At 35.1% G+C, this 13357-nt stretch overlaps 1 protein-coding gene across 3 annotated transcripts in view; it reads left to right on the forward strand.

Moving 5' to 3' along the window:
- Nucleotides 1-13317, forward strand: part of LOC107587581 (protein kinase C and casein kinase substrate in neurons protein 1-like) — a 36891-nt gene extending 23574 nt beyond the window's left edge. For 2 of the 3 annotated variants that reach the window (XM_016275411.1, XM_016275410.1), the window contains exons 2-10: nt 4848-4961; nt 6340-6496; nt 6660-6895; nt 8019-8174; nt 9669-9844; nt 10686-10806; nt 10904-11034; nt 11120-11310; nt 12446-13317. In XM_016275411.1, coding sequence (XP_016130897.1) covers nt 4902-4961; nt 6340-6496; nt 6660-6895; nt 8019-8174; nt 9669-9844; nt 10686-10806; nt 10904-11034; nt 11120-11310; nt 12446-12555 — 1338 coding nt within the window. In that variant the 5' untranslated portion in view covers nt 4848-4901 and the 3' untranslated portion in view covers nt 12556-13317. Of the gene's footprint in view, nt 1-1340; nt 1390-4847; nt 4962-6339; nt 6497-6659; nt 6896-8018; nt 8175-9668; nt 9845-10685; nt 10807-10903; nt 11035-11119; nt 11311-12445 lie in introns of those variants that run through there. The other variant, XM_016275412.1, reaches the window with a different exon arrangement.
- Nucleotides 13318-13357: the final 40 nt, after the last annotated feature.

Consider the following 13357-nt stretch of genomic DNA (forward strand, 5'->3'; position numbering starts at 1 on the left):
TCCACATACTGTACATTATTGTTTCTCCTCTATGCCCCGCCTTTCTGAAACACGTCGATTTTTACAAAGCTCATCGGTCTGAAAAGCGAGGGGTGCTGTGATTGGCCAGCTATCCAGTGCGTTGTGATTGGCCGAATACCTCAAGCATGTGACGGAAATGTTACGTCCCTCACCATACTGTTGATGCCGTGTCCTGGCCGGAGCAACGAGACAAAAACATTAAAACCCATGATAAACGAGGCATTTGTTGCATCCAGGGACATAATTATGGATTATAATGACTTATACTGTCTTTTTACGTGTTGCATTGCATTGCGCCGTGTAAACATAAAACCATGTCTGCATTTGTGATTGGAGAAATGACAAACTACAAATGCTACTCTACACTGCTCAAAACTCACGTTTGAATGTTCTTTAAATATAAAAAACTTTCAATACTGTAATAAATGCTATGTCAGTTAGCACTGCATTGTTCATATACTTTATTTATTACCTGGAGATGGCTTGTTGACTTGATGACTTGATGTTTCCAAACATTTCATTCGTTTTCATACAGCGATAGCTGGACGCTTTTGTCCATATTAGGAATTTCCTGGTACGACTTTCTGCGCAAGAGCGCACTCCGGTTTCGAGTATGAATGAAACATACACTGCACGGAGTGTTTAGCGCTCCTCAATGTTCATCTCGCCTTATTCTGGGTCCGAATAAAACATCAGATCATGCACACACTATCCTGTCTCTTTGAATTTAAATCTATATTTATTCACACCGGCTCTTGAAAACCTCTATGCAAACACACTTGCCCGAAAAAGTGCGGGGGACGAATTTACGTGATATTAAAAGTGGGGGGGACACGTCCCCTGCGTAATCTACGCCCCTGCACCAAGAGCTTGTAACACTCCAAAGAGAAAGGAAAAATTTAAATCGCATCATATGACCCCTTTAATGTTGTTTTTGTCAAAACTAAAGCCCCCACCCAACCTCACTCTGTCAGAATAATTCAAGGCAAATGTGATTAGTCTCTCTCTCTCTCTCTCTCTCTCACACACACACACACACACTGCTGCACTTGTGAACACCCACTTTGTTAGAAGTGTTTTTAACAGTGAGTTTGACTGCATCTGCAGTTACTCTAAAGCCTAACTAAATGTTTAACCCAGGAAGAAAGAGGCAAAATTGAACAAAAGTGTGGAGTGGCGTTTGGGTTGGTTTTAGGGAGTGGAGGGTCCCACGTGCCTGGGGTCTGAAGGCAGCCTGTGCCACGGCGGAACGCGGGGGATCGGTGAGCCTTTTGTTGCTTTTCCTCTTTTGTCGTGGCTGGAGCGTTCGTCATCAGTATGGAGGAGATGATGCATGTGTGTGGAGCTGGAGGAGAGCTTTGTTTGGAGGTAGCGTGGGGTTTTGTTTTTGACTGCCTGACTCTTATTTACATTCATGCATTTGGCAGACGCTTTTATGCAGCTTGTATTGCATTGCATTTAAGGTATATATTTAATTGTGATTGGTTGAGATTATCAGAGTAACTTTCACAAACATGCTCATATGCATCTGTGTTTTTGTGTGTATTTTAGTGCATTCATGCATGCATGACCTATGTTCTGTTGGCGTGTAGATTGTATTTGACTGTGCTTGTTGTCACATATAATATGTAATGAGATATAGATAAGTGTTAAATGTCAAGTTATGGTTATCTCTGACTTATTTGATGACATTTTTAATGTGATCTAAATAGAAAGTTATTGAAGTTTCTGATCTTAATGTGGCATGTTTTATGCGTTTAGGATGCAGTGTTTTGAGTGTTGCTGTGATCTAAGTCAATCAATAGTTAGGATGCCCAACCACTTTACAGTTCTTTTGTCTAACGTGCCAAATAGAGTCATGTGCAATGATTAAAACGGCACCCACTGCCACCCCATCAATTTGAATAGATTAACTGAACATGCTGCCCAAATTGAGGCCAAATTGTTTTCGAGCTACTTGCACTATAATTTCTTTAACCTTGTGAAGCCTAATATATGACATAATAGTCAGAAAATCTTTTTTATGTAACAGTTTTTTTTAACTTTGGACAAAATATTTTTTTAAAGTTGCATATATGTTTTTTTTTTAGTATTATATTTGATGCATCAGGCTTTTATGGCTCATACAGTATGATACAGTGAAAATATGGAGCTCAAACTTAAGGATCTCAGTTTTATTCAGAGGTCCAAACTAAAATATGCAGTTTGGTGCAGATGCTGATATTTATATTGTCAAAAAGTAAGATGAAATTCTGATTCTAATGTAAATCAATGAGACTTTTGTAACAATATAGCAGACTACTAACATAAAATGCATATAAATATAATTTGTTACTCTATATCTCTGAATAATGTGTCTTATTTAGATTATATTTAAATGCTTAGTTTTTATGATCAAAGCTCTGTAGTTTTAAAACATATTATGCAATGCAATACAATGATGATTGAGAGATGAACAAATAAGCGTTCCTCAAAATCCTGATGATCATATTTGATACTCACATTTGAACATGATTTTTCTGAAAAATGATGTACGGATAATCAAGTAAACCAAAGTTGCTTCAGTTCAGTAAGTGTTCATCTTGAAATATCACTAACAATGTTCTTAAGTTATTTTTATGTTTACTTTATAAAAATTAGTAAAGATTTCACAGCACAAAGACACGTGAACCACGAGCTGAAGCTAGGCTAGACGTTTTTACAATTATACTAAAAGGCCTTTTAGTTGCTAAAAGCATATAAACTATAAATCAGATGACAGAAGGCATGTAGTAGATTGTGTGCAAGTTTCTCATCAAAATTTTGATCATGTTGTTAATTTAGACATTAGGCTTTATAAGGTTAGGATTTTATACTTTTGTTGTCAGTGTTGGTGCATTTGTGCTGTATGTTATTGTTTTTGTCTCTCTGAACTGTTCATATTTATTGGTTTCATTTGACCCAAATATTATTCAGCCCCCCTTTGAGTGTCCTATTAAATAGCTGGAGGCCCTTAAATCAGAATGTCTCATCTTGTCAGGTCTGAATAATGGCATGACATTATCATAGCTCGCATACAATTTTATTATCATTGTGACCACTCAGAAGTCACTTGAGTCATTTGCCAATGTCATTTTTGTTAGTTTTGCTAGTACGCCTTCAGCGAGCCATAGTATGGCATTCATACATTTTCTTCCAAGGTTATATTAGATGTATTATTCAGATGTTATTGTGCAGTCAGGTCATATTTGTGTGATATTGTGACATTGGATTTGTCTCTTCTCTATATGTTCTCATTAATTTCCTTCAGTGTTTTCACTTTGATTGATGTCCATCACTGTGACGAGACGGTTGTCAATCACTGATAGAGAATTAAATTATCATCATGATGCAATCAGACCTCAAACTGAAGCGACGTGTTTTCAAGCATAATGTGGCCAGATTTAAAGTGGCAGTGTGATTTAATCATACTGAATCATTTGTGTAGTCTGGTCAGATGACACCTTTGTGTTCAAAGTCTGGTCTTTTGATGACTTTTCTTTAAGTGAGAATATAATAAATAGAATATAGAGGTATATATACAGAAGAATATACAAAGTCACATTGATCTATACATAACTACTTTGTCACATTAGCATGTTATTGAATGTTCAGTACAGGCAAAAATAACATTTTGATTAAGTTTCCTTCGACAAATTAAATGAGGTATTATCTTGGTTTAGATAAATACAAAACAACATAACTTAAAAGCCATGACTATTACAAATATTCCCTGTGTTGTATAGGAAACCACAACAACTTGCTTTGTCAGACAGCGTTTGATTCAGTTGAAATGACGTTCTTTATCATGAGCTGCCACTCACTGTAATATTGGGTTAGTGGAGGAGCTATATTGGTTTAAAATAACCTTACTGATCCATCTGAGAGCGTGCATGTCCAGAACAGCAGATCTAGTTTCCACATGATTGCTAAAAGAGTCCCCCAGGGCTCTGTTTTGGGCTCCACTTTTTTTCTTTCGTCAATGATTTAGCAAAGGGCCTGCAACCAAATTACATTTTTAATATTGTAAAGGCTACCTGGGTTAGTAATCAGTGACAGGTCACCCTTCAGTTATCATGGACCTCTCTGCAAGTTTGCAAATGCTCAGAAAGCAAAATGTATGCCTAACACAATACAAATGACTACATGACTTGACTTTTCTTGCTTTTCAGAATATTTAAAAGGTAGTCTGAAAAGCATGAAGGCCATCCAAGATGTAGATGAGTTTGTTTCTTCATCAGAACAGATTTGGAGAAATGTAGCATTACATCACTTGTTCGCCAGTGGATCCTCTGCAGTGAATGGTTGCCGTCAGAATGAGAGTCCAAACAGAGTCCAAAATTGACGGTTTGAAGTTAAGAACGTCTTAATAATGGATTTGTTTCTTACAAACATGCAGCTTTTCACTTCACAAGACATTAATTGATGGACTGGAGTGGTGTGGATTATTATGATATTTTTAAAGGTTGTTTGGACTCTCATTCTGACGGCACCCATTCACTGCAGAGGATTCATTGGAGAGCAAGTGATGTAATGCTCAATTTCTCCAAATCTGATGATGAAGAAACAAACTCATCTACATCTTGGATGACCTCAGTGAGGGTGAGTAAATGATCAGAAATGCATGTACAAAGGTACAACTTGACATCTTGATGGTTTAAATGAATTTAGAAATGAAGCATCATTTTTATGTAAGAGGTCCTGTTAGGTTGGTATTGTGGGTAAAATACTTTGTTGTTGTTCTTTGTTAGTTTTTGCACCATACTGCTTATGTTCTCATCACTTTTGTCATTTTCTCTTTTCTGCAGTACATGGTGAATTTCATTTGTTAGCTTCAGTCCTGCTCTGCCAAATCTCACAGCATGTCGGGTGCCTACGATGAGTCCGCCATGTCCGACGAGACCACGGACAGTTTCTGGGAGGTCAGGCTCAAAATCTTACTAAATTATGTTTTTTGAATATTATTAATAACACACTTACTGTAGGTTAAATATCTCATTTGTGCAAGCAACCACAACTGTGAAGCTCTGGTGGATGATTAGATGCCAAACATGGCGTTAGTGATGTTGTCACGTGATGATGTATCATATTGACTAATTGACTTTCAATGCTGTAGAAGTGTGTCATTCAGCCAAAGGGCAACCAAACATTATATTGATCAGCATGATATTAACATAATATTAGAAGTAAAACTGTGTCATTGTTGTTGATTTATCTGCCATATATTATAGAGCAGACTGTAGTAGGATCCCATTCATTTTCTGCACAGAGAAATAGATTTTTAACAGATAATGTATAAACCTTTCAAGACAAGACCTAGCATGAGACTTGAGCTTGTTACAGATAAGAAAATGTGATTTTGACTTCATATAAAAATGTGTTTGATAGAATTGAATATCTGGTGAAGGAATACACTATAAAATTGCATAGTGTGCACTGTATACATACTATATAAGAGTAGTATAATAGTATGCTTTTCCAGACGTAGCCCATCTTCCTAAACAACCAAAAAATAAATATATAATATATATTTATATAAATTACATAAAAAATAGAATATAATTTTAATATAAGTCTTAATATACCGAAAATTATATATAGAATTTTTAGGTATATTTATTTATTTTATGAATTATTTTAATTCAATATAATTCATTTTATATTTATTATATATGTGAGGATAAGTTTAAGAGCATCGGGATACTCATTTATGTAATTTGGAAGATCTCTCTTAGGATTATGGGTATTTGTACTTTTTATGCCAATTCCATTTTTATATTAGTTATATCATTTTTATATTATATATCATATAGTTTATGAATTATTAAATATAAAACAACAGTACAATATAAAACTTGAGATACGAATTTCTTATAAAATAATTATATTAATTACAAAACAATAGAGAAAATAATTGTATATATATATATATATATATATACACACACACACACACACACACACACATACATAAATACATGCATACATACATACTAAATTTGTAAAATTACAAAATTTGTAACATTTGTAAAATTGGTTGTTTTATCAATTTATTTTTATATTATTGTTTTAGATTAGATTAAATTTGTGTTTTGTTTGTTTGTTTGTTTTTAAATCCCTATGGAGAAAATGAATAAGAGAAATACTTTCAGAGCCAAGGACGCTGAAAAAGTGGACTGTGACTGTTTTCTATTGAATTACATTTATTATTCTATTGAATTAATCTAACTCTAATGCTTTAGTGCTGTCCTGTCCATGACTTGACCTTTTCCAGAATGTATATACATGTATGTTTCTCAGGTTGGGAACTACAAGCGTACAGTAAAGCGAATCGAGGATGGCCATCGACTCTGCAATGACATGATGAGTTGCATCCAGGAGCGTGCCAAGATCGAGAAGGCCTATGCGCAGCAGCTCACCGACTGGTCCAAGAGGTGGAGGCAGCTGGTGGAGAGAGGTGCTGAATGATTGATGATGTGACCATGGAGAACCGTGTTTGTGCAGAAATCCTTGAATAGATTTAAAGCAAAATGTTTTGTTGCTTCTTAAGCTAAATAAGCTTCTCTTTTGCCCTTGCTTTCTCACTCAATCAATTTTAATGCGTTGTTTATTGCTCACAGGGCCGCAGTATGGGACTTTGGAGAGAGCCTGGGTCGCTCTGATGACAGAAGCAGAAAAGGTGAGCGAGTTACACCAGGAGGTGAAAAATAACCTGCTGAATGAGGACTTGGAGAAGGTGAAGAACTGGCAGAAAGAGGCCTACCACAAACAAATGATGGGCGGCTTCAAAGAAACCAAGGAAGCGGAGGAGGGTTTCCGGAAAGCCCAGAAACCTTGGGCCAAAAAACTCAAAGAGGTGAAGAGAAAGATATTTGTGACACATTTCCAATTAATGATCGCTATATTTGATGTTCTTATAAATGTGCACCGAGTCATTTTTTTTCTATTTCAAATAAACGCTGTTCTTTTAGACTATCTATTCATCAAAAAATCATTCATCCACAAAAATATGAATCAGCACAACTGTTTTCTGAAGGATCATGTGACACTGAAGACTGGAGTAATGATGCTGAAAATTCAGCTTTGATCACAGGAATAAATTACATTTTAACATACATTCAAATAGACACATTTTCAAATCTTTAAGTTGTAATAATATTTCACTGTTTTTACTGTATTTTTGATCAAACAAATGCAGCCTTGGTTAGAAAAAGAGACTTCTTTAAAAAAAAAAATATTTTTTTTAACATTAGGGTACACATTTATAATTTACCAACTTTTAAAGGTAATTTTCCCACTCAAAAACATTAATATTATTTTTAAAAACTATGTTTAAAATAATTGCTAGAGAATATCAGCTTATTTTTGCACACCAGTCAACATGAAATGAAATGCCATAAATGCTGATGAATTAGAAGGAATTACTACAGTATTTCTGCAGTAAAAAGTGTGTATACTGCACAGTGTGCATATTTCTCTGTGCATGGGATACTCAAGTATATATATGCCTTGAGTATATATGTCTAAATGTGTAGTATACTACAGAACACTGTGTCCTAGAATGCAATGCGCTCAACTTGACCTTCCATTTTTAGAGTAACAGTTGAAACTGGATCAATATCAACAGAAAATTCGATTAAAAAAAAAGAGCAAAATAACCGTATTTCCTGAGATGATAACTGGACACCATTTGGTGAATGAAACATGCGGTGCAGTGAGGTCATGTGACTTCAAAGTAGCATGCAGTTTGAAAAATTTGTCATTGAGTAATGTGTTCTGTTTTTTTTTTCCTTACAGTTTGTAGCAAGCAGTATACTAGTATTCAATTCCAAATATAGCAAAAAAGGACTTCATGCATTTTTAATGTTATGTCTTGGCTTAGAACTACAAGATATCTTGGAAATATCTTGGTTTGAAACTACAAACAGTTGACTTAATGTGCTAATGCTTATCAAGTTCATCTTATCGTCAATCTGCAGTTGGAAACAGCAAAGAAAACATACCACGTGGCCTGCAAAGAAGAAAACATTGCCTCTACAAGGGAGGCCAATAGCAAAGGAGAGGCGTCAGTCACATCAGATCAGCAAAAGAAACTCCAGGAGAAGTTGGACAAGTGCAAAAACGACGTTCAGAAGGTCAGGCAAGAAAATAATGCATATTATGCACAATTATAACAATTTCATAGCATAAACAAACCAAAAGTTATGTTTACGGTCATGTACGTACATTGGAACAACTGGATCATTCCTTTAAATTGTATGCATGGCATAGATTATTGTCAATATCTGATTTTGTATTTTAGCAGTATCCATAAAAAGTTGACCTGGAACGCAGCATATTTCTGGCCCAGTTTCATTTTCGATAATGCATTTTATGTAAAGTTCATGTTGTACTTTGTGACATTTCTTTCGCCCGTCTGTTAACCCCCCAAAAAACCAGCTTTTAAAGCTCAACACAATAGAAGAAACAGATGGCAGCGAATGGAAATATCCTCAAGCAATTTCATCCGCTATTCATTATACCAGCAGGTCCGACTCCCCAGAGCTTCCTTTCATATTACTACTCTGCCTTTGGGCCACTTAATGGGAAGCAACACAGGGATGTTCAATAAATGGCCCTCAAACGCACTGTACGTCCAATTCATTGGCCTTTAACCCAGCATCCATTAGATGCGCTTAACCCAGAGTCCCAGAGGAATCAGCTGAGCCACAGTACAACAATAGACAAGCTAGACATTTGAGTGACAGCTGTAGTTATCTATAAAACCATCCCATGTGCATCTATAAAACCAACCCATATAATGATATTAGTCAGTTAAGAAAATGTATGCTGTAAGTATAGCAGGTCAAAAGTGCAGGTTTCCTATAGATATTTTGAATAAAGAAAATTATACCTGTCATTACGATTTTTGTCATAAATTTGTATGTGTGTGTGTATATATATATATATATATATATATATATATATATATATATATATATATATATATATATATATATACATACACACACACACAAACAGATTTTCTGTGATTTTTTTATGATAATGAGAAAAAGCATCATAATATTTAAAAATAGCCTTATTTCCTAAATATTTACCAAAATGAGTTTTGCATTTTGTCATTATTTCATGACAGTTAATCACAAATATTCATTATTTTAGTGTGTCTGGTCATTTTACTTTTGAACTTATGAATCTTAAATCATATCATCAATGATTCTTAAATTACTGTTATACAAAATACAATTATTTTTTTATTTAATCAGCATAATAATATACCATTTTTTTAGAATTATTTTTTGTATTACAATAATCAGAATTTGGGGAAATTGTCATAAAATAGCATCACACAATATATATATATATATATATATATATATATATATATATATATATATATATATATATGAAATGTGAAGAGATGAGCCAATCATAACAGAGAGTGTTTGCATAAAGTTCAAAACGTTAAATTCTGACCCAGTTCAAGGGCCAGAGAGGATGGAAATAGTTCTTTATACAAATACTCTCTGTTATGATTGGCTCATCTCTTCACATTTCCATAAATGAGGCATCTCACATTAAATGCAACAAGTCCGAGGATTAAAGATGCCATTTGTTTTGTGTTTCAGGCTAAAGAGAAATACGAGAAGAGCCTTGATGAGCTCAGCAAGTGCACGCCGCAGTACATGGAGAACATGGAGGTGGTGTTTGAGCAGTGCCAGCAGTTTGAGGAGAAGAGGCTGAACTTCCTCCGCGAGGTGTTTCTGGACATCAAACGCCATCTTAACCTCACCGAGAGCCAAAGGTCAGCTTGAAATTACAAACCTGTTCTCATTAACCTGGTGGTCTGAAGTCTAGTCTTTTTTTATGAATATAAACATTCTTAGTTTTTGGCTTGTCACGTCTTTTGAGGTCATCTGTGTACTAGTGTCCTGTTGACTAATTCAAATGTAAGCAGATTCAAAAGTTTGGGGACAGTAAGTTTTTTATTTAAAAAAAATAAGTTTTAGTATATTTTTAGTCAGCAAGAATGCATTCAATTGAATAGTGACAATAAAGGCATTTGTAATGTAACAAAATATGTCTATTTCAAATAAAAACTTTTTTTATTTATTAAACAATCCTGAAACAAATGTGGAATGGTTTCCATAAATATATGAAGCAAAAATGTGAACTAAGAAAAGTTTCTAGAGCAGCAGATCAGCATATTAGAATGATTTCTGAAGATCATGTGACACTGAAGACTGGAGTAATGATGCTGAAAATTCAGCTTTGATCTCAGGAATAAATTACATCTTACAATATATTCAAATAGAAAACAGTTCTATTAAATTGTAATAATATTTCACAATATTACTGTTTTTACTGTATTTTTTATCAAATAAATGCAGCCTTGATGAGCAGAAGAGTTTTTTCAAAAACAAAGAAATCATACAACCCCTCTATAATTTATAATTTACAATCTTTCTCAAAATGCTGGTTCATATACAATATTCACAAATTATAAACTTGTCAAGTATGACAAGCCCTACGATGTCCAGTCCCAACTTCCTAGTTGAACAGGAAATACATGAATATACAAGAAAATTGCATTTACCAAACCAGTCATAAATCTCCTAATAATCTCTATAATTCGATCTCTACAGCTATTCTGCAGTCTACAGGGAACTAGAGCGAACCATCGCCTCAGCCAGTGCTCAAGAAGACCTCAAGTTGTTCAGCAACATCCACGGGCCAGGCATGCACATGAACTGGCCACAGTTTGAGGTAAAGTCAGTATGTGGGATCTGTGAGGATGTGCAACACCACATATCTGGTGCTAGTTACTGAATATCACTCATAATCCATCCTGTCTCTGAATCAGGAGTTCAACCCAGAGCTGAGCCACTCCATTAATAAGAAAGAGAAGGTGAAGAGGAACCATGATGGAGTCACGCTGACTCAAGTCACACATGGTGTAGATCAGGGCACACCGCAGACTGCAAACCGGGGCAGGTACCGATGCTTTTGTGCTATTAATTAATGTTCTAATCTATGAAGGAACTATCTTGAGCTTCTCTCATCTGGTTGTTCTCCTCAGCGTGAGCAGTTCTGAGAAGAACCAGCAGTGTTCTGCCGAATGGTCCGATGACGAGCAGCCGCCTGCGGCTCAACCAGCCAGCGAAACAAACGGCGGTGGAAATCCATTCGAAGAGGAGAGTAAAGGAGTGCGAGTGAGAGCGCTGTATGACTACGAGGGCCAAGAACAAGATGAGCTCACATTTAAAGCAGGTGAGAATCACCAAGCAAAACCTGTGAGACCCATACTGCCCTTCAGAAGTTTGGGAATGGTAAGATGTTTTAAATGCAGCCTTGGTGAGAAGTAATATTGTGAAATATTATTACAATTTAAAATAACTGTTTTGTATATGAATATAATATAAATTGTAATTTATTCCTATGATCAAAGCTGAATTTTCAGCATCATTACTCCAGTCGTCAGTGTCACATGATCCTTCAGAAATCACTCTAATATGCTGATTTGCTGTTCAAGAGACTGCTTATTATTATCATCAATGTTGAAAATAGTTGTGCTGCTTCATATTTTTGTGAAAACCTTCTTTGATGAATAGAAAGTTCAAAAGAACAGCATTAATTTTAAATAGAAATCTTTACTATAAAAATATAAATGTTTAAATAATGCTTTGAAAATATTATAACCTACCATTTATGTTCTATAAATGTTTTCCCAAACATTCCATTTTGGTTCTGGGAATGTTAAAGTGTACCTGTTTTCTTACTGTAAAATGTCATTTAAACGGTTATAAAAATGTTTTTTTAAAAATATTCGAATAGTGAGTTGTGTTTTTAATGTATGTAAGGGTTAAAATCAGTAAAGTATACTTGCCAAAACAAATAAATAAATTAACATTAATTGTAATTTTATAATTATCATTTTATTATGTGAAAAGAAAAAGTCAAGAGACATGAAACTAGCACAGCTACTAGAAAATCAGTGTTTGATCCTTAAAATCTAGGTCTAAGTCTTTTTTATGAACATACTTAGTTTCTGTTTTTTCATGTCTTTTGGGGTGATCTATATGCTAGTGAACTGCTGATGAACTAAACTTTTAGCCGATTCAAAATGTTGAGGTTTTATTTTTATTTTTTAAGAAATTAATACTTTTATTCAGCAAGGATGCATTGAATTGATCGTAAGTGACAGTAAGGACATTTCAAATGTATACAATTTTAAATAAAACTTTCTGTTCATCAAAGAATCCTGAAAAAAAAAAATGGATCAAAAGACATGAGTCATGAAACTAGCACAGCTACGACAAAAATCAGTGTTTTATTCTTATTAAAAAAAAGCATATCTTTGCATTTGATCAGCTCGTATTAACTGTAGATCCATATGTTTTCGCAGGAGAAGAGCTGACCAAACTGGAAGATGAGGACGAGCAGGGTTGGTGCAGAGGCCGGTTGGACAGCGGTCAGCGAGGCTTGTACCCGGCTAACTACGTCGAGCCCGTTTAGTTGCCTTGTGCGGTGAAGAAGGCCTTAAAGACTTTACCCCGCACTGCTCGAATGCGAGATCTCAGAGAAACAATTTCCTTGCCTGATTGACTTGCTGAGAAGCTTTACGCAGCATTTCCTTAATACCGTAACGAATAAAACCTACAGTATCCAAAACACATATCGTACCCCAGCGAGAGCAGGGAATGATTCTGTGCGTCTATGTAGCCATGTTCAGTATGAATTATTGTGCTGCTGACATGTGTTCGCGTATGGTCTCCTGTAACAATATTAATGTTATGACGTCCATGAAGCCTAGCATAGCGAGAATCAGCTATGCGACGTGCATACTAGACGTTTATTTTGAAGTGGAGGTTCTGTGTTAAACCTAGTGGCCCTTTCTCGTGTATCAACATGAAACATCCATTTTCAATCCATTTTGCTTACATAATCTGATGTATTTATGCGTGAAACAGGATTTTCAATGAGAAAAAATGTAGTGCGGGACTTGATTTTATGCTAATTGGATCGTGAAAAGTAGGCGTTACGTACTGGAAAGGATCCATGTGGTTGAGGGGAGGGGCTTAAATATTAAAGGGCTTGATGACATCATTCAACAAAGAGATTCAGTATAGAGGTGGAGCGTTTTTATTTTTAAATGTATTGTGCACAATAAAACCAGAAATGTGTAAATAGGGGCAGTTTTGCTTTAATGCATATTTTTTTTCCAAGTGCAAATGATGCCTCAAAACACATTAGAATCACTTTTCCTTGTGTGAGTGTTTTTTTGTTTTTTGTCTCTCATTTGTATCCCTTTTTTTAT

Source organism: Sinocyclocheilus grahami, unplaced genomic scaffold (genome assembly GCF_001515645.1).
Source record: "Sinocyclocheilus grahami isolate Dianchi unplaced genomic scaffold, SAMN03320097.WGS_v1.1 scaffold94.1, whole genome shotgun sequence".
Classification (NCBI taxonomy): domain Eukaryota; kingdom Metazoa; phylum Chordata; class Actinopteri; order Cypriniformes; family Cyprinidae; genus Sinocyclocheilus; species Sinocyclocheilus grahami.